The 21799-nt window shown below is 38.0% G+C and overlaps 1 protein-coding gene across 5 annotated transcripts in view; it reads left to right on the top strand.

The window, feature by feature from the left end:
* LOC143027089 (vascular endothelial growth factor receptor 1-like) overlaps window positions 1–21799 on the top strand; it is a 269766-nt gene that overhangs the window by 21699 nt on the left and 226268 nt on the right. For all 5 annotated transcript variants that reach the window (XM_076188039.1, XM_076188042.1, XM_076188038.1 and 2 more), the window contains exon 3: window positions 14048–14184. In XM_076188039.1, the coding sequence (XP_076044154.1) occupies window positions 14048–14184 (137 nt within the window). The remainder of the gene's footprint in view (window positions 1–14047; window positions 14185–21799) is intronic.

Raw genomic sequence — 21799 nt, 5'->3', positions numbered from 1 at the left:
TTGAGATGATTACTGACCATTCAATGACACAATGGATACAAGAGAACACTAGGTATAGAAATGAAGAAGAACCATCGAGGCTAGACTTAATAATTACATCTGAACCTAGAATAGTGGACAAGATTGAATATAAAACACCAATAGGTAAAAGTGACCACATATTGATTGAACTGGAACTTAATGAAGAAAAATATAGGAAAAGAAATGAACAATATAGAAAAGGAAGAATGATGTATGAAAAAACAAACTTTGATAAAATAAGAGAATTCTTCCAACAAGAAAACTGGGAAGAAATATACAAAGAAGAAACAACAGTGGAAGAGAAATGGAATATTTTGACAAAAATTTACAAAAAAGGAGTGGAAAAGTATGTCCCAAGACAAAAACAAGAAAAAGAATATGTAAAATGCTGGTACAACAAAAGTTGTAGGGAGTTAAAGGACAAAAGAGACAAAGCCTGGAACAGATGGAAAAAAGACAGAAGACCTGAAAAATGGAAAATATATACTGGTTATAGAAATGAATATGTACAAAAGTGCAGAGAGGAAAAAAGAAAATATGAAAAAGATGTTATAGAAAAGTGTAAAGATCAACCAAAACTATTCTACAGATTTGTAAACAATAAACTGAAAAACAAACAAGACTTAGAGAAATTAAGACAAGGAGGAGTTGAATACACTGAGGAAATGGAAATGGCAGAAATTATGAACAAACATTTTAAATCAGTGTTTACAAGGGAAAATATACAACCTGAAGAGATTGAGTGGAAGGAAAAAGTCCCCCCTATGGAAGAAATAGAAGTAACAAAGAATGAAATATTGACACAATTGGGTAATTTTGATGTCAGAAAATCGCATGGGCCAGATGAAATAGCAAACTGGATTCTGAAAGAATGCAGGAATGAACTGGCAGACAAAATACATAGCATAATAAGCAGTTCCTTAAAAGAAGGAAAAGTTCCAGAAGATTGGAAAAAAGCAAATATAGTACCTATATATAAAGGAGGAAATAAAGAAGAACCTACCAACTATAGACCAGTCTCTCTAACAAGTACAATAGCAAAAATATGTGAAAGAATTATCAAAAGTAGATGGGTAAAATACTTGGAAAAAAACAACGTACTAAATCCAAGGCAATTTGGATTCAGACAAGGACGATCATGCGTCACCAATTTAATATGTTTCTATTCAAGGCTAATAGATATAATACAAGAAAGAGATGGATGGGCTGATTGTGCATTTCTAGACCTAAAAAAAGCTTTTGACAAAGTACCACATAAGAAGTTGCTTAAGAAATTAGAATATGAAGGAGGAATACAAGGTAAATTGCTAAATTGGATGGAAGACTTTTTGCAAGAAAGAAAAATGAGAGTAGTGATAAGAGATCAGCACTCAAAATGGAATGAAGTAATAAGCGGTGTCCCGCAGGGAACAGTTCTGGCCCCAATAATGTTTGCTATATATATTAATGATATGGATGAAGGAATTGAAAGCTATATGAGCTTCTTTGCAGATGATGCAAAATTACTGAAAAGAGTGAAAACTGAAGAAGATTGTGAATCACTACAGAGAGATCTAAATAAAGTACAAGAATGGAGTAGGAAGTGGGAGATGGAGTTCAATACAAAAAAGTGTAGTATAATGGAATTTGGAAAAAGCAAAAACAGAATAACAGGATCATATAATTTGGGAAAAGAAGGAATAAAAAAAGTAGAAAATGAGAAGGACCTGGGAGTCATTGTTATGAATAATATGTCACCTGAGAAACATATAAATAAGATTTTTGGAGAAACTTATAATTTAATAAGAACAATCAAAGTGGCATTTACATACCTGGATGAAGAAATGGTGAGGAAAATCCTAATCACCCTGATAAGACCAAGATTGGAATATGCAGCAACGATATGGTCACCAAGTACAAAAAAATGTATAAAAAAACTTGAAAGAATACAAAGAGCAATTACAAAACTGGCACCAACACTCTCAAAACTATCATATGAAGAGAGACTACAAAAACTTAAACTACAGACACTAGAGCAAAGAAGAGAGAGAGGAGATTTGATAGCTATTTACAGAATCATGAAAGGCATAGAAATTACTGATAGAGAGAATCTGATAAAATGGGATGACAGAAATACAAGAGGACACGGAAAGAAAATAAAAAAAGACAGCTATAGAAGAGATTTTAAAAAGAACAGCTTTCCTCACAGAGCAATAGACAGTTGGAACAAGTTAGATGAGAAAGTGGTGTGTGCAAAAACAATACATGAATTTAAAAATAGTTTAGATAAAATGAGATATGAAGACGGGACCCCACGAGCATAGCTCCCCTTCCCGTAAAATACAACTAGGTAAATACAACTAGGTAAATACACACACTTGGACACTTGGAACAAACTGGATAATGAAATAGTATGCGCAAAAAACATTCATGAGTTTAAAAGCAAACTAGACACTGCGAGATACAATGGCGGGACACCACGAGCATAGCTCCCCTTCCCGCAAAATACAACTAGGTAAATACACACACACACACACACACACACACACACACACACACACACACACACACACACACACACACACTTCAACGAATGGACGGCTTAGAAGACGTTCTGAAGAAAAGTGAAGTCTGTGGATCCCAACGCAAAGAGAAGTGCCTAGTGTTTTTGCAGGGTGGGGGGGAAATTGCTCGTGGAGTAGTGGGAACGTAGGGAAAGAGGAAAAGGGGAGGGATTACTGAGGGAAATGGAAGGAAATGAGGAGGGAGTAGACTTTGACCAGCCAGACAAGCGGAAGGTAAACAAACGACTGAGTGAGGATCAAATGTCTAATAAAAATGTAAAGATTAGAAGTATAGAGAGGAGCAATACAGAAGAAAGTGACGAGAATATGTTCCAGGGATTTAAAGAGGGTGGGGGGGACACAACCCCCCCCCCCCGACTGATAAGACTAGAGGAGAGAGTTGATAAGGTGATCGAGGACTTGGAGCGTAAGTTAGGTAACGTAGACTCCATTTTTAAAAGAATTGAAAGGTTGGAACAACTAGAGAAGGCTAACAGAAACTTAACTGAAGAAATAGAGGACCTAAAAAGACAGTTAGGAAATGTAAAGGAGGAGAATGAGAAATTGAAGAAGAATAGTAATGAAAACAGAGAGAAACTAGCTACAGAAGCTAAAAATTGGAGAATAACTCAAGAAGGGAATAAGGTTTCATTCACTGACATAGTCAAACAGCAATTGAAAGAACATAATGAAGACTCAGTTATTAAAGTGATGAGACAGAAGGAGAATATAGTAAGAGAATTAGCTGACAAAAAGAAATGTATAATTATATTAGGAATGGAAGAGAAACATAACCCAGATAGAACTGCAAGAATCAAGGAGGAAAATGAAAGAGTAAGCAGTTTACTAAAATTAGTCCAGGAAGATGAACCAGAAATTATAAAGGAAATTGAGGAAAAATTCAGACTCGGAAAATATAGTACAGATAAGACCAGACCAATTAAGATTAAATTCAGGTCACAAACAACAGCAGAGAAAATTCTATCCAAGACAGGGAAACTAGCAACAAATGATCAATATAAAAAGGTATGGATAAAAAGAGAAATGAATAAGGAGGAAAGAGAGGCAGAAAAGCAGAAAAGAATTGAAGCTAAGGCAAAAAACGAGGAAAGAACGGAGTCAGAGAAAGAGAGATTCTATTGGAGAGTAGTGAACATGAAAATAAAGCAGTTCGACATACTAAAGAAAAACATAAGGGAAACAGAGAATACAATGGAAGTGGCAGAAAACTAAGAGTGTCTTACACAAATATAGATGGATTGATAACAGGATTGAATGAACTGAATGATTATTTGAAAGAAAAAGAACCGGACATAATGGGAATTGTAGAAACAAAATTAAAAGGCCCACTACCACCCAACAGTGTAGGACATGATACATACAATTATTGGATTAGAAACAGAGAGAAAAAACAAGGGGGTGGAGTTATGTTCCTGACTAAGAAGGATATAAACGTGAAAGGTGTCATATATGGAAAGAATACAGTAGAGATGATTATGATAGAAGTGGAAGACCGAGATAGGAAGAGCAGAAAATTTGTGATCAATTATGTGCCTCCGAAAACAGCCTCATGGGAGGAGAGTGAACATAAAAGTATGTTAAAGGACACAAAGATAGCATTAACTAAAATAATGGAAGACGGAGGAAGAATAGTTATGATGGGCGACTTTAATTGTAAAGAAATCTGCTGGGAAGAAATGACAGTAAAGAGTGGTGATGACTCATGGGGAAATGCTCTACTTGAGATGATTACTGACCATTCAATGACACAATGGATACAAGAGAACACTAGGTATAGAAATGAAGAAGAACCATCGAGGCTAGACTTAATAATTACATCTGAACCTAGAATAGTGGACAAGATTGAATATAAAACACCAATAGGTAAAAGTGACCACATATTGATTGAACTGGAACTTAATGAAGAAAAATATATGAAAAGAAATGAACAATATAGAAAAGGAAGAATGATGTATGAAAAAACAAACTTTGATAAAATAAGAGAATTCTTCCAACAAGAAAACTGGGAAGAAATATACAAAGAAGAAACAACAGTGGAAGAGAAATGGAATATTTTGACAAAAATTTACAAAAAAGGAGTGGAAAAGTATGTCCCAAGACAAAAACAAGAAAAAGAATATGTAAAATGCTGGTACAACAAAAGTTGTAGGGAGTTAAAGGACAAAAGAGACAAAGCCTGGAACAGATGGAAAAAAGACAGAAGACCTGAAAAATGGAAAATATATACTGGTTATAGAAATGAATATGTACAAAAGTGCAGAGAGGAAAAAAGAAAATATGAAAAAGATGTTATAGAAAAGTGTAAAGATCAACCAAAACTATTCTACAGATTTGTAAACAATAAACTGAAAAACAAACAAGACTTAGAGAAATTAAGACAAGGAGGAGTTGAATACACTGAGGAAATGGAAATGGCAGAAATTATGAACAAACATTTTAAATCAGTGTTTACAAGGGAAAATATACAACCTGAAGAGATTGAGTGGAAGGAAAAAGTCCCCCCTATGGAAGAAATAGAAGTAACAAAGAATGAAATATTGACACACTTGGGTAATTTTGATGTCAGAAAATCGCATGGGCCAGATGAAATAGCAAACTGGATTCTGAAAGAATGCAGGAATGAACTGGCAGACAAAATACATAGCATAATAAGCAGTTCCTTAAAAGAAGGAAAAGTTCCAGAAGATTGGAAAAAAGCAAATATAGTACCTATATATAAAGGAGGAAATAAAGAAGAACCTACCAACTATAGACCAGTCTCTCTAACAAGTACAATAGCAAAAATATGTGAAAGAATTATCAAAAGTAGATGGGTAAAATACTTAGAAAAAAACAACGTACTAAATCCAAGGCAATTTGGATTCAGACAAGGACGATCATGCGTCACCAATTTAATATGTTTCTATTCAAGGCTAATAGATATAATACAAGAAAGAGATGGATGGGCTGATTGTGCATTTCTAGACCTAAAAAAAGCTTTTGACAAAGTACCACATAAGAAGTTGCTTAAGAAATTAGAATATGAAGGAGGAATACAAGGTAAATTGCTAAATTGGATGGAAGACTTTTTGCAAGAAAGAAAAATGAGAGTAGTGATAAGAGATCAGCACTCAAAATGGAATGAAGTAATAAGCGGTGTCCCGCAGGGAACAGTTCTGGCCCCAATAATGTTTGCTATATATATTAATGATATGGATGAAGGAATTGAAAGCTATATGAGCTTCTTTGCAGATGATGCAAAATTACTGAAAAGAGTGAAAACTGAAGAAGATTGTGAATCACTACAGAGAGATCTAAATAAAGTACAAGAATGGAGTAGGAAGTGGGAGATGGAGTTCAATACAAAAAAGTGTAGTATAATGGAATTTGGAAAAAGCAAAAACAGAATAACAGGATCATATAATTTGGGAGAAGAAGGAATAAAAAAAGTAGAAAATGAGAAGGACCTGGGAGTCATTGTTATGAATAATATGTCACCTGAGAAACATATAAATAAGATTTTTGGAGAAACTTATAATTTAATAAGAACAATCAAAGTAGCATTTACATACCTGGATGAAGAAATGGTGAGGAAAATCCTAATCACCCTGATAAGACCAAGATTGGAATATGCAGCAACGATATGGTCACCAAGTACAAAAAAATGTATAAAAAAACTTGAAAGAATACAAAGAGCAATTACAAAACTGGCACCAACACTCTCAAAACTATCATATGAAGAGAGACTACAAAAACTTAAACTACAGACACTAGAGCAAAGAAGAGAGAGAGGAGATTTGATAGCTATTTACAGAATCATGAAAGGCATAGAAATTACTGATAGAGAGAATCTGATAAAATGGGATGACAGAAATACAAGAGGACACGGAAAGAAAATAAAAAAAGGCAGCTATAGAAGAGATTTTAAAAAGAACAGCTTTCCTCACAGAGCAATAGACAGTTGGAACAAGTTAGATGAGAAAGTGGTGTGTGCAAAATCAATACATGAATTTAAAAATAGTTTAGATAAAATGAGATATGAAGACGGGACCCCACGAGCATAGCTCCCCTTCCCGTAAAATACAACTAGGTAAATACAACTAGGTAAATACACACACACACACACACACACACGTACGTCGGATACACGGCGAAGATTGGAACTCCGGAAAAGAAATGCAATTTTCGTGGATCTCAACGACGAGGGAGTACCTTGTTGTATTAGTAGGGAAGGAGGAAAGCTCGTGGTGTAGTGGGAAGGTAAAGAAATAGGAGAAAGAGAAGGATTACTGAGGAAAATGTTAGGAAATGAGGAAGGGGACGAACGGGCCCCGGATCTTAGGAGAGGCGTAAACAAACGGGGGCCAGAAAACACAGACGAGGAACAAGGAAGCAGAGGTGTCAAGAGCAGAAATATAGATAATAACAGCTCAATGGAAAGATAAGATAACTGCTTTTATAGATTTAATGAGGGAGGAGGTGACAACCTCCCCCTACTAGTAAATCTAGAGAATAAACTAAAAAAAAAAAAAAATGAACAAAGAATGGGAGGTTAGGTTTAGCCAAGTAACCCTAGTTACCGAAAGAGTTAATAAACTGGAAGAACTAAAGAAAGAGAATCAAAGTATAACTAAATAAATAGAAGAATTAAAAAGACAGTTAAGAGAAGTAAAGGAAGAGAATGAAGAATTAAAGAGGAATAAAGAAAATAAAGAGTCCATAGCAAAAGAGCTAAGTGGTTGGAAAAAGTACAAGAGAACAATAAACTTGAATTTAGAGGTATAATAGAATAGCAGATGAAAGAACAAACTAAAGACACAGTTATTAAAGTGATGAGGGAGAAGGAGAATATAGTAAGAGACTTAGCGGATAAAAAGAAACGTATAATTATATTAGGGATGGAAGAGAAGTATAATTTAAATAGGACTACAAGAATAAAGGAGGAAAAGGAAAAAGTAAATAAGATATTAGAAGTAGTTCAAGAAGATGAACCAGAAATAGGGAAACAAATAGAAGAAATGTATAGGCTCGTGAAATATAATACAGATAAATAGATTCAATTTAGAAGTAGGTAGAAACAACTTTGCCAACCGTGTAGTAAATGAATGGAATAAACTTCCTGCACAGGTAGTGCAATGTAGTTCAGTTCGAAGCTTTAAGAATCAGTTAGATAAATACCTAAGTAAGATGCTGTAATGATTATAATTTATCTTATATTATTTGTTTTTGTTTTGTTATCATTTGTCTGTCTGATTTTCATTTATTATTAGTTATATGTCAAGTTATTATTATTTACTATTTACCTGTTTGTTTATTATTTTAACTATACCTATGCATTTATTTATGTATTTTATTTGTTATTTACATTATTATAGTTTTTATTTATTGTTTTATTATTAATATGATTTTTTTTTTCGCATCCGACCTAGATATGGATCAAAAGGTCTCCTGTCGGCATGCTCCGCCTTTGTAATCCTTTGTAATCCTTTGATAAGGCCAGCCCAATTAAGGTTAAATTCAGGTCACAAACGACAGCAGAGAATATCTTAGCAAAAACAGGGAAATTAGCAGACAGTGAGCAATATAAACAGGTATGGATAAAAAGAGAAATGGATAAAGAGGAAAGAGAGGATGAGAAAACAAAAAGACTAGAAGCTAAGGAAAAAACGAGAAAAGAACAGAGTCAGAAAAAGAGAAATATTATTGGAGAGTAGTGAATATGAAAGTGAGGAAATGATTCATAGCAGAGGAAAACAGAAGGGAAACGAAAAACACAATGGAAGTAGCAGAAAATTAAAAGTGTCTTACACATATATAGATGGCCTAATAACAGGCTTGAACGAACTGAATGATTATCTGAAGGAAAAAGAACCGGACATGATGGAAATTGTAGAGACAAAATTGAAAGGTCCACTACCACCCAACAGTGTAGGACATGGTGCATATAATTATTGGATTAGAAACAGAGAAGTAAAACAAGGGGTGGGATTTATGTTCCTGACTAAGAAGGATATAAATGTGAGGAATGTCACATATGGAAAGAATAGAGTAGAGATGATTATGATGGAAGTGGAGGACAGGGATGGAAAGTGCAGGAAATTTGTAGTAAATTAATTGTCTCCTAAAACGGCCTCATGGGAAGAGAGAGAACACAAAAGTATGTTAGAAGACACAAGGATAACACTAAATAAGGTGATGGAAGATGGAGGAAGAATAGTTATAATGGGTGACTTTAATTGTAAAGAAATCTGCTGGGAAGAGATGACAGTGAAGGGTGGAGACGACCTATGGGGAAATGTACTACTTGATATGATTATAGAACATACAATGACGCAATGGATACAAGAGAATACTAGGTATAGAAATGAGGAAGAACCATCGAGACTGGACCTAATAATCACATCAGAACCCGAAATAGTGGACAAGATTGAATATAAGACACCAATAAGTAAAAGTGACCACATATTGGTTGAACTGGAACTAAATGAGGAAAAATACATGGAAAAACGAACAATATAGAAAGGGAAGATTGATGTATGGAAAAACAAATTTTGATAGAATAAGAGAATTCTTTCAAAAAGCAGACTGGGAAAGGATACACAAGGAGGAAACAACAGTAGAAGAGAAATTGAATATTTTGACAAAAAATTATAAAGGAGTGGAAAAGTATGTTCCAAGACAAAAACAAGAAAAATTATATGTAAAGTGTTGGTACAACAAAAGATGTAGGGAGTTAAAAGACAAAAGGGATAAAGCTTGGATAAAATGGAAAAAAGACAAAAGACCTGAAAAATGGAAAATATATACTAGTTATAGAAATGAATATGTACAAGTGTGCAGAGAAGAAAAGAGAAAATATGAAAAAGATGTCATAGAAAAATGTAAAGATCAACCAAAAATATTTTACAGATTTGTAAACAACAAAGTGAAAAACAAACAAGAATTAGAGAAACTACGGCAAGGAGGAGTTGAATACACAGAGGCAATAGAAATAGCAGAAATTATGAACAAGCATTTTAAATCGGTGTTTACAAGGGAGAACATACAACCTAGAGATATCGAGTGGGAGGAGAAAGAAGTGACAAGCAATGAAATAATGAATCACTTGAGTAATCTCGATGTCAAAAAATCGCATGGACCAGAAAAAATGGCAAACTGGATTTTGAAAGAATGCAGGAATGAATTAACAGACAAAATACATAGTCTAATAAGCAGTTCATTGAAAGAAGGAAAATTTCCAAAAGATTGGAAAAGAGCAAATATAGTACCAATATATAAAGAGGGAAACAAGGAAGACCCCACTAACTATAGATCGGTCTCTCTTACATGTACGATAGCTAAAATCTGTGAAAGAATGATCAAAACTAGATGGGTAAGGCATCTGGAAAAAACAACGTACTAAATCCAAGGCAATTTGGATTAAGACAAGAACGATCATGCGTCACAAATTTAATGTGTTTCTATTCAAGGCTAATAAATATAATACAAGAAAGAGATGGATGGGCTGATTGTGCATTTCTAGACCTGAAAAAAGCTTTTAATAAGGTGCCACATAAGAAATTGCTAAAGAAATTAGAAACTGCAGCGGGAATATAGGACAAACTGCTGAAGTGGATGGAAGACTTCTTGCATGAAAGAAAAATGAGTGATGATAAGAGACAAACACTCTAATTGAGATGAAGTGATTAATGGAGTTCCACAAGGAACAGTTCTGGCCCCAATAATGTTTGCTATATATATTAATGAATTGAAATTTATATGAGCTTCTTTGCAGACGATGCAAAATTGTTGAAAAAAGTGAACACTATAGAAGATAGTGAGTCGCTATAGTGTGATCTCAATAAAGTATGGGAATGGAGTAGGAAGTGGGAGATGGAAATCAATATTAAGAAGTGTAGTATAATGGAATTTGGAAGAAAAAAAAATAGTGGGATCATATAACTTGGGAGAGGAAGAAATTAAAAAAAAGTGGAAAATGAGCACCTGGGAGTCATTATCATGAATAATATGTCCCCTGAGAAACATATAATTTTTTTTAAGAAACATAATTTAATAAGACAATCAAAGTGGCATTTACATACCTGGACGAAGAAATGGCGAAGAAAATACTGGTCACTTTGATAAGACCAAGATTGGAGTATGCAGCGACGACGTGGTCACCAAGTACAAAAAAAAATGTATAACAAAACTTGAAAGAATACAAAGAGCAATTACGAAATTGGCACCAACACTCTCAGAACTATCATATGAATAGAGACTAGCAAAACTTGAGCTACAGACATTAGTGCAAAGAAGAGAGAGAAGACATGATAACTATTTATAGAATCATGAAAGGCATAGAAACTATTGATAGAGAGGATCTAATAAAACGGGATAGTAGAGATACAAGAGGACATAGAAAGAAAGTCAAGAAAGACAGTTATAGAAGATACCTAAAAAAGAACAGCTTTGCCCACAGGGTAATAGACGTTTGGAACAAGTTAGATGAGAATGTGGTGTGTGCAAAAACGATACACGAATTTAAAAATAGTCTAGATAAAACGGGATATGAAGACGGGACATCATGAGTATAGCTCACCTTCCCGTAAAATACAACTAGGTAAATACACACGAGCGTAGCTCCCTTCTCGTGTAATACAACTAGGTAAATACACACACGTACGCACGCACGAACACACAATTTGTGAGAAAGTTATCAAAAGTAGATGAACTAAACATCTGGACCTCAAGAATATACTAAATCCGAGACAATTCGGATTTAGACAGGGAAGGTCATGTGCCACAAATTTGATCTGTTTCTATTCAAGGTTAATAATGCAAGAAGGGGACGGATGGGCAGACTGTGCTTTGCTGGACTTACAAAAGGCGTTTGATAAATTACCACACAAAAAATTATTAAGAAAACTCGAAACAACGGGAGATATTCAAGGAAAACTATTGAAATGGATGGAAGTTTTCTTGCATAGAAGAAAAATGAGTGGTGCTCAGAGATAAAAAATCTACTTGAGAAGCAATGATAAGTGGAGTCCCACAGGGTTCAGTACTGGCTCCAATAATGTTTGCTATATATGTAAATGACATGGATGAAAGTGTAGAATGTTACAGGAACTTCTTTGCAGATGACGCAAAATTACTAAAGAAAGTACGGAAAAATATTGTGAATCGCTGTAGAGAGATCTGAACAAGGCCTGGGAATAAAGTCAGAAGTGGACTTCAACATCAAGAAATGTAGTATAATAGAATTTGGAAAAAATAAAAAAAGAATATAGGACAATATAAAATCGGTGCAAAGGAAGTAAAGAAAGTTGGTTCCGAAAAGGACCTAAGAGTAATCATCACCAAAAGCATGTCTCCAGACAAGCAGATAAACAAAATAGTCGGTGAAACCTACAATTTGTTAAGATCAATAAAAGTGGTTTTTAATTATTTGGATGAGGAAATGGTACAGAAAATATTACTCCACCTGATAAGACCAAGATTGGAGTACGCAGCGACAATATGGACACTCAGTACATAAAAGAATATAAGGAAAATAGAAAGAATCCAAAGAGCAACGACAAAGATGGCCCCAACACTTTCAAAATAGACATATGAGCAAAGATCGTCTAAACTGGAACTACCAACCCTGGAACAAAGAATAGAAAGCGGTGATCTGTTGGCCATTTACAGAATTATGAAAGGCATGGAAGTCCTTGATAGAGAAGACTTATTTAATTGGGATAGGAAAAAAACAAAGGGACATGAAAAGAAACTCAAAAAAGAGAGTTATAGAAGGGACCTGAAAAAAGAAAAACAGTTTTCCACACAAAGTGGTGGATGTCTGGAACAAATTGGACGAAACAATAGTATATGCAAACGCCATACATGAATTTAAGAACTAGATGTTGCAAGATACAAAGACGGGTCAGCACGAGCATAACTCCCCTTCCCGTTTAATACAACTAGGTAAATACAATCGGGTAAATATACGACTCGACAGCGCAGTGGTAGCGTTCACGGCCGCCACTACGGGGGTTCGAGTTCGAATCCCACTCAGGGCTGAAATAATTTCAGTATCGCTGCACTGCGTGTTGTTACTCCAACTCTTGTGGGTGGAGAGGTGTGTGTGTGTGTGTGTGTGCATTACCCATAGATCGGTCATATATGAGCTCTGAGCTCTCTTTCGGGAGGGTAGTAGCTACAAGACCAACACGTGATCCAAGACCATGGTGAATTACAAAAGGGGGTGTGAGACATGAAAGACCCACAACACAATTAACAATATTGTTTACGATCGTCTGTCAATTCTGAGTTTCGCCAATATAGCGGTGCATCCGGGACTACCGGGTTTCTGTGACGTCAATGCAAGCAATATTCCTTACCTACCAGGTTTACGGTGGTGGCTTGTAGTGTTGTGATGTTTTTCAGCCCTGGGTAAGGACTCGAACTCAGATCGCTGAATTAGGAGTCGATCATGGTTGTGTGTGTGGATAATGCCTGACAGGTTGCAGTCATACGTAGGAAGCCTTACTTCCTGCATGGATAGAGGCAGCGGTAAATAGTCAGTAACTTACTGCGCCCATCTGTTTGACAATACTGATAAGTTTTATTCCTACCAATTGCCTAAATTTTGGGTCTTTCTTGCTTAGTTATAATCATAATTATTTTTTAAGAAACTGAGCGATATATATATATATATATATATATATATATATATATATATATATATATATATATATATATATATATATATATGTATATATATATATATATATGGAAAGTAAGTTTTGCTCACATCAAAATATTAATAAATCAAGTCTGATAACAAAAAAATGATAATTTAATTCAAAATCATGGATTGTGCAACTTAGATAATTTTGTTAGTAGAATAATTGTTGCCTAAACATCCGTGACCATGGAAGAGATATTGTAGTAAGTCACGTTGACCTAAGAGAGATCTTGTTATCTGTATTATGTCCTCTTGTTTATCCTACCATTGTACTCTGGAGATGTCCTGGTAAGACAAAAACGCTCGTTAGCAGTCAAAATATACAGACAATTCGTCTCCAGCCATGTCTTTTGATCCAACTGTGGTATTAGTTCTGATTTATAAATTTTCATCAGATATATATATATATATATATATATATATATATATATATATATATATATATATATATATATATATATATGTGTGTGTGTGTGTGTGTGATGGAGAACATAAACACAAGGGAAGGCACGGAACCCTAAACACTAAATGTTTCGTTCGCATAGAACTTCTTCAGAGAAGTTCTACGCGAACGAAACGTTAGTGTTTAGGTTCCGTGCCTTCCCCTGTGTTTATGTTCTCCATCATCCTAATCATTTGTCTAAAATACTTATCAATATATATATATATATATATATATATATATATATATATATATATATATATTATACATGTGTGTGTGTATCTGAGCATCTTACTTTCGAGGGCTCACCTGTCGTCGTTTCTGTTTCTTCAGGAGGCACGGAGATGGTGAAGGCGCCCCTCATCGAGCCGGCTCAGGAGTCTATCGTTGTAGAGCGCGGGCATAACCTCACTCTCACCTGCAGAGGGAAGCACCGTGTCCGATGGTTGATCGACAACGAAAGCTCATCGGTAAGTGCCTAGAAAAATAGGTAAATGAATAAACATAAAAATGAAAAATCCTTAACTGTGGAGATTATTTTTCCCACTGTATACATCTACAAACCCGCTAGTCCTGGTGTCACAGCGTCTTCGTCGTGGGTCTACCCCCAACCTCAAGAGTTGGGGGCCAGACAGTCACAAGAATCTCGTGCCACCTGCCCTTACGCATGTGTGACCAATACCTGAGAGCAGCTTCGGTTACCAGGACAAGTACCACAACCCTTTTTCCAGAAATGCACCTTCACATTTTTTTCCTCCACTTAGAGTTGCTTCTCCGGCGATGACCACTCTTATCCTACTATTAGCCAGAGATACAGAGAGCATCTATGGTTCCATCACAAACTACACATGTCCAGCATGCTCCAAACCCATCTCCTCGAGCCGACAGACAAAGGACTCGGTTCAGTGAAATTCATGCAAAAATTGAGGCCACCTCAGTTGCACAGCACTTGCTGACACGTAAAACAATACATAAACACTTGGTGTATTCAACATGCTCACCCATAACCTTGCTTCTATCATCCCATCCCTAGCTTACATCCTTAACCCCACCCGCACCCTTGTCATCCCCTCTCCCCCCGCCCTTCTCCCCAACCACTTCTTTACCTCTCTCTAACCCTGATCTAATCCTCCCCTGCCTTTACCCAACCCCGAACAGCAACCTACAACACGTACAGAACACACAACATCAACATCTCACAATATAACATTGATGGAATCAACGCATAAAAACACGAACTCGAACACTTTCTCAAACAACACAACATACATGTTGCCATTATACAAGAAACAAAAATATGACACTAAAAAGAACAACAACTTCATTTCCTAATTTCACCACCACCAGACACGACCGGACTGACAGTAATGGCCGTGGACTTATCACCCTGAGCCACCAAACCATCTGTTTCGTGGACACAAGTACCACCACCAAAACCCTCCTCCCTCCCACAGACAACACAATTGAAATCTAATCAATACAAATCCGAACAGGTAACAAATCCACAATTACAATAATCAACATCTACATCCCTCCAATCAACCCCCCATAATTCAAGACAATTTTAGGTCTAACCTCAACCAACTTGCCACCATCCCCATTCTTATCCTGGATGGTGATTTCAACGCCAAATCGTCAGCCTTGTATGTCAACAACACCGACATGGACAGAAGGTTTGATCTGCAGACACAACTTGACTCACTATCATGAACAACACCCATAATCACACACATATCCTCCATCAAGCCCTCTACACCCCACATTTCCTGACATCACCTTTTGCTCCCCCTGTTTAACGCCAAACAACCTTTTGGAAAGTGGTCGGATCCGAGGAGTCCGATCACTTTCTAGTCATCATCACCACCAAAACACGATATACCCCAGTTAGTCACTGGCACACATACACTAAATACAAAAGAACAAACTAGGAAGCTTTCACTAAAGAGACAGAAAATGTTTTGAGACACTGAACAGTACACCAATTACAGACGTAGACACCGCTATGTACACCTTCAATACAGCCATACAAAACGCAGACAAGAAATACAACCCCAGAGGTAACAGAAAATCACACAACCCAAACTTGACACCGGAAATCCAAAGCTTCATCAGACAACGCGAAACATTTAAACACAATACCCCCACGCCTATCCCTCAGAACATAACAGACCAAATACAAGTATTAAACACTGAGACCAACAGTAAAATATATGAAAAAAACACAAAATTGGTAAACCTTTGTCAACACAATCACGAAACAAATATCAAATAACTGTACAAGACACTCGACAACAGCATTACACTATCCAAAAATAACACAACACGCTCCCACACAACAATAACCACAATAACAGTCAACCTACTCTCAAACAAACAACAAACAAACACACTCATAAATCATTTACCACAGACAAGCTATCTCACCCCTTATCTTGACGACGGACACATCATTCGACGTAAGAATGACTTCCCCTCAGACTCAGACTACACACCGTTCATAGATAGCCAGACGAAGCATATTATTCATAACCTCAAACACCCCTCCGCCTGTGGCCCTGACAACATTAGGAACATCCACTTAAAACACCTTGAACCGCATGGCATAAATGCACTCACCAACATTGCAAACTACAGCTATTCACACAACTCTATACCCGACATTTGGAAGCATAGGAAATCATCACAGTCCCCAAACCCAACAAAAATCCAACAATTCCAACATCACACCACCCAGTGTAACCGGTGAATGGCTACACCTGTGGTAGGGAATGTAAATCCTCTTCGGGCTTTCTTGATTTATTGTAGTGAAGAGATATTTACAGCATGGGGATGTAATACTCTTCGGGGAGAGTCCTTAGGTACTACATCTAAGGGTTCTCCCCTGATTTTTTTTCTAAGGCTATCGACCCATAAGGGGGTCATTAAGCCTGGTGTGAACCTGCGATCCGGTTTAAATTACCATTACAATTTCCACAACAGTCCTTTTGTGCGCAAATAAAACACTACTTGGTCAATAAAGAAGCAGTCATTGGCCACGTTTAACTGAGTCTGCAATGATGTACGAGTATAAACGCCTGGCGCTGTGTGTTGTATTGCGTGCAGTGTATGAGTATGTGTCTTATAGATAGTGTAGTGTTGCAGGTGTTCCACTGGGGAGGAAATACGTCAGTGATGTAAGGATCTAGGTAGGTGATGTAGATGGAATTCATCCTCAGCCTTGCTATGGTGGTTTTCTCCTGTATATTGCTTCTGTATGATGCTGACCAGTCTGTTATGTGCTCCTTTTGTTTATGTGTGATGTGGAGATTGTCCCACTAGTGTTGCTAGTGGGCGTGCAATTGTCTATGGATATATCTATAATAGAGTAATTTTCTAACGCAGGTTTTGCCAACGTGTTCGCTTTCTCCGTTCCCGGAGATCCAAATGTAGCTGGGAACCCAAGAGAGAGTAATGGACTTGTTGGTCGTCGAAAGTGCGCTAATGATTTTGCCCAGGAGAGAAATCCCCATTTGGTTACCTGACTGAATTGACTGTAATGCCCTCAAAGAATCTGAGAAAAAACAAAGTTACTATGTGTGTCAGGTTGAGCCAATTCTATCGCTTTAGATATTCCGGAGAGTTCGGCAATATAAATGCTCATATGGTACGGCAATCTGAACATGATCCAGGTATTGGAGCTGTTCCTGTCTTAGGCCACACTTCGAACCATCCATATACAGTGCCCTGTGGCCAGTGTACCCGTTGATGACTTGTAGGATCTTCTGTCCGAGTTCTTCCATCGAGCACGATGTTTTGTGGAGGTCTTCGTTGATGTCGACGTTCAGGGTGATCTTTTCCCACGGTGGTATATGGAAGGTCTTCAATTTTCCAATAGACCACAGTGGTACAGAATACTGCTCGCACAAGGATCGGATCCTGATGGAAAAGGGGTTGGTAAAGTGCTCGTATTGGGACACCGCCAGCTTGCAGGGATGTCGTGGAATACGAAAAACTTTGGCGGTGTAGCGGAGTGTGAGAAGTTTGCGCCTGTAGTGGAAGGTGGAGGAACCTTGGTTTCAACTTCCAGCCTCTCGACTCTTGTGCAGCGTAATGCTCCAAGTGCAAGTCGCAGGCCTTTGTTTTGGATGATGTTCAGGGGTTGTAACGTGGTTGTTGTTGCCGAACCATAAATCTGACACCCATAGTCTAATTTAGATCTAATTAGGGACTCATAAATCATTAGCAAATATTTCCTATCTGCTCCCCAATTTGTGCCCATTAGTTTGCGTAGCAAATTAAGTCTCTTGTTACACGCATCAACTAGATACTTTACATGGGCCTTCCAGTTTAGCCTGGAGTCCAGTTTCAAGCCAAGGAAAAAGGTTGAATTTTGTGCTGAAGTGAGATTTCCATGTAATTGCAGATCGATTTCTGCCTGGACTCTGCGTGAAAATGCAACCACTGTTTACTTTACTTTCGAAAACTTAAATCCCCATTCGTCAGGCCGTTCCTGGAGCGAGTCCAGGGCAAATTGTACGCGAGAGCTGGAAAAAACTAGCGTTCGATGAGGAATGCCAGATTCCGACGTCGTCAGCGTATTGTGAGTATTTAAGTTTCCGAGGTGGAACAGGTAGAATATCGTTAATAAGTAACATAGATAATGTGGGGCTCAACACACTTCCCTGTGGCACGCCATTTTCTTGTATGCATACTGATGAAAAGCAGTCTTGAATTTTGACAGAGAGTGTTCGCTCTAGTAAAAAGTTTTGAAGAAAAATAGGGAGATTCCCTCTAAGGCCAAGTGCATAGAGTTTTTCGAGGATACCACGTCGCCATGCCATGTCGTAGGCTCTTTCTAAATCTAAGAAACAAGCTACAAGAAAATCTTTTTTCTCGAAACTTGAAAGGATATCATGCTCTAAGTTGACCAAATGGTCGAGACTATTTCGATTTTTCCTGAAACCACATTGGGCAGGAACTATTAAATCTTGAGATTCGAAAATGAATTTTAATCTGTTATTGACCATACGTTCTAATACTTTGCATAAGCAGTTGGTAAGCGCTATAGGGCGATAAGAGGAAGGACTCTTTGGGTCCTTTCCTTTTTTGAAATTAGATATGACGTGGGCATGTCTCCATACTTCTGGGAAGTCATGATTAATCCAAATTTCGTTGTACAGTTCCAGTAATTATTTGAGCGAGATTGAATTTAGATGTTGCAGCATCTCATACCTAGTCTCATCCGGGCCGGCAAAGGTCCCTCTACACGAGCTTAAAGCCTGTTTAAGCTCGTGTAGTTGAAAAGGAGTATTGTATTCGTGGTATGTGTACGGAAGACCAGTGGCTTTGCTTCCAGTCTTTGTTTATGCTGTAGGTATGTTGGCGAATAGTTATATGTATTGCTTGTTAGTGTAAATGTATGTGCTATTATGTTTGTGATGTCGATGAGCGTATCCATAAATGTGGTTCCTATCGTCAAAGTCTTTATGGTAGGTGCATGTCTGCCGTCAATTCTTTCGGACGGCTGACCAAATCCGCGTTAGAGGGGTGTGCATGTTAATTGTCGAAATAAAATCACGGCAAGACTTTCACTTGGACTGTTTAATGATTTTACAGGCCTCTGCTTGCGCCATTTTAAAAGTAATCGAGTTGCGTAAAATTTAGTTGTTTTTAAAAGTTCGATAAGCTCTATTCCGTTTGGAAAGTGCATTTCTGCAGTCTGATGTCCACCAAGGAACTCTATGCTTGTGAAATGCCGAGGTCTTTGGTATGTGCTTATGCGCTGAATTCAAAATGGATAATGTTAATTGAATACTTTGTCATCCATATCCTGTGCTGTTGGCGCTGGTAGTACGCTGATACATTTCCCAGTTGGCTTTCCTCATGATGAATTTGGGACAGGGGGTGGGTAGGTTGATGTCGTTCCCTAGACTGTCTGTCCGAGCAGTCCCGTCTCCCCAAGGAATGCTCCATCGGCTGGAGCAGCCGTAACGTGGTCACCCCCTATTTTTAGGATGACTGGGAAATGATCGCTGAGCATGGTGTCGTCATGCGTAGTCCATTCTATGCCGTCAGACAGCGCAGGAGATGATATGGATAAATCGATGCATGAAAAAATGCCCCTAGCATTGTCTACACGAGTGGGATCGCCAGTGTTTAGGAGGACCAGGTTGTTGATATTTAGAACTGCCTCCATCTGCTCCCCTCGAGCACATGTTCTATCACTTCTCCACATGTGATGGTGGGAGTTAAAGTCTCCGACTACAGGTTTATGGTGGGGCAGCTGTCTTATAAGTTTATTTACCTCCTGTAGCGGAAATGGTTGTTCTGGAGGTAAATATATGGAGCAGATGGACGCAAGTTTGTTCTTTACTTTCATTTTGACAGCAACTGCCTCCAAGGTTGTGGATAGTGGCAGCTCCGCTTGGGGAAGGCAGTCGCTGACAGCAACTGCGACCCCCCCTCCAGGCGCGAACCTGTCCTTCCTATAGATGGTAAAGTTTTTCAGGTGTAATTGAACACTGGGATTTAGGAATGTTTCCTGTAGACATATAACTGAGGGGTTGATTGTAGTGTTGAAAATAGATAGATCATTTACTTTATTTCTAATACCTCGGCAATTCCACTTGATGATTTTAATTTTATTTATTTATTTGTTTATTTATTTTTTACTTTGATTTATTTTCTATTTTGTTCGATTTTTTTCCTTTTTTGGCCTTAGTGGGAGAGGTGTGTTTTGCTCCCGATGTTCGGTCTGGGCTGGATATCGGACTTAATAGTCGTTTACAGGAGCCGGCGATCTCCATCGGAACATCCTCTTCCACATGTGTAGGCACACGTAGTGGAAGCTCTGGGATAGTCAGGGAAGGAAGGTGCGAGTGCGTGGTTTGTTTGGTAGGTGGGTAGAGAACTTTGTCCTTTTCGGAGTGCTTGCTTACAGTCCGTACTTCACTGGTTCTGAACGTTTTCTTAACTGCAGAAACATAGGAAGTTGCTCCAGAGGGACTGGTTGGAGTAACTTGTCTTTCCATCACACGTTTCACTGATTCGTAGAAAGAGATGCCACAAGTTGCTTTCTCGGTACAATTTTCTTTTTCTATTTTGAAGGTAGGACAATCTCGGGAGGTGGATGCATGCTTGTTGTTAGAGGGGCAGTTGACACATTAAAACACATTTGCAGAGCAGGCATCTGTAGGATGTTCGCCTGCACACTTACCACACATGAGCGTTTGGCTATGACAAAACTTAGCAAGGTGACCATATTTAAAACATTTATTACAGCGCAAAGGGTTGGGGACATATGGTCGTACTGAGACGTGGATGTATCCAACTTTGACATGGTCAGGGAGGGTTGTGGAGTTGAAAGTGAGGATAATAAGGGGCGTGTTCACTCGCATGTTCATTTCCCGGTCCAGTCACGTGATGAATTTGATATCTAGAATACCTTCGTTTTTCATTTCTTCGAGGATGTCGGACTCGTCCATGGTCATCAAATCTCCGAGGTGGATTACTCCTCTGCAGGAGTTGAGTGACCTAGGGATGGAGGCAACAACATCGAAGGTATGAAACTTCTTTGCCTTAAGTAAGTCGCGTGTAGCTTTCCCAGAGTTGGTGGTAACTTGGAGATCTCCGCTTCTAAGTTTCCTAACCTGGTTGATATCCTCGGTATAAAAAGACATATATTTCTTAAGAATAAAGGGATTGAGTTCAGCTAATCGGGTTTGGTCAGAGTGGAGAAAAACATGCCTAGCCTTATCCGGGTCGATATTGGGGTCGTCAGGGGAAGTGTTTCTCGTTTGCAGAGGTGGAGTTGAAAACTCCATCTCTGCACGTTGGGGTTGGGGGGCAAGCCCCCCTGATACACAAGAAATGTGCTCAGAAGAGCCAAAGGTGATAATACTATAGGGGTTACACAGTTCCTTGGCAATTGGCGACAGCCGCGTGGAATGACACGCTGTGTGCCCAGTTGGGACAGGGTCTACACTACTCAAAACTACGATAGATTTATACTAGATTTCACTGGGCCGGACGACCGAGGAGTCTCACGAGCCAACAAGGACTCGTTCGGATCCCGGAGAGCTACGAAAAGACGTAAAGGTCAAGGAG

Source organism: Oratosquilla oratoria, chromosome 7 (genome assembly GCF_046742065.1).
Source record: "Oratosquilla oratoria isolate Oo_2021 chromosome 7, ASM4674206v1, whole genome shotgun sequence".
Lineage (NCBI taxonomy): Eukaryota > Metazoa > Arthropoda > Malacostraca > Stomatopoda > Squillidae > Oratosquilla > Oratosquilla oratoria.
This window is presented reverse-complemented; position numbering and strand designations above follow the sequence as displayed.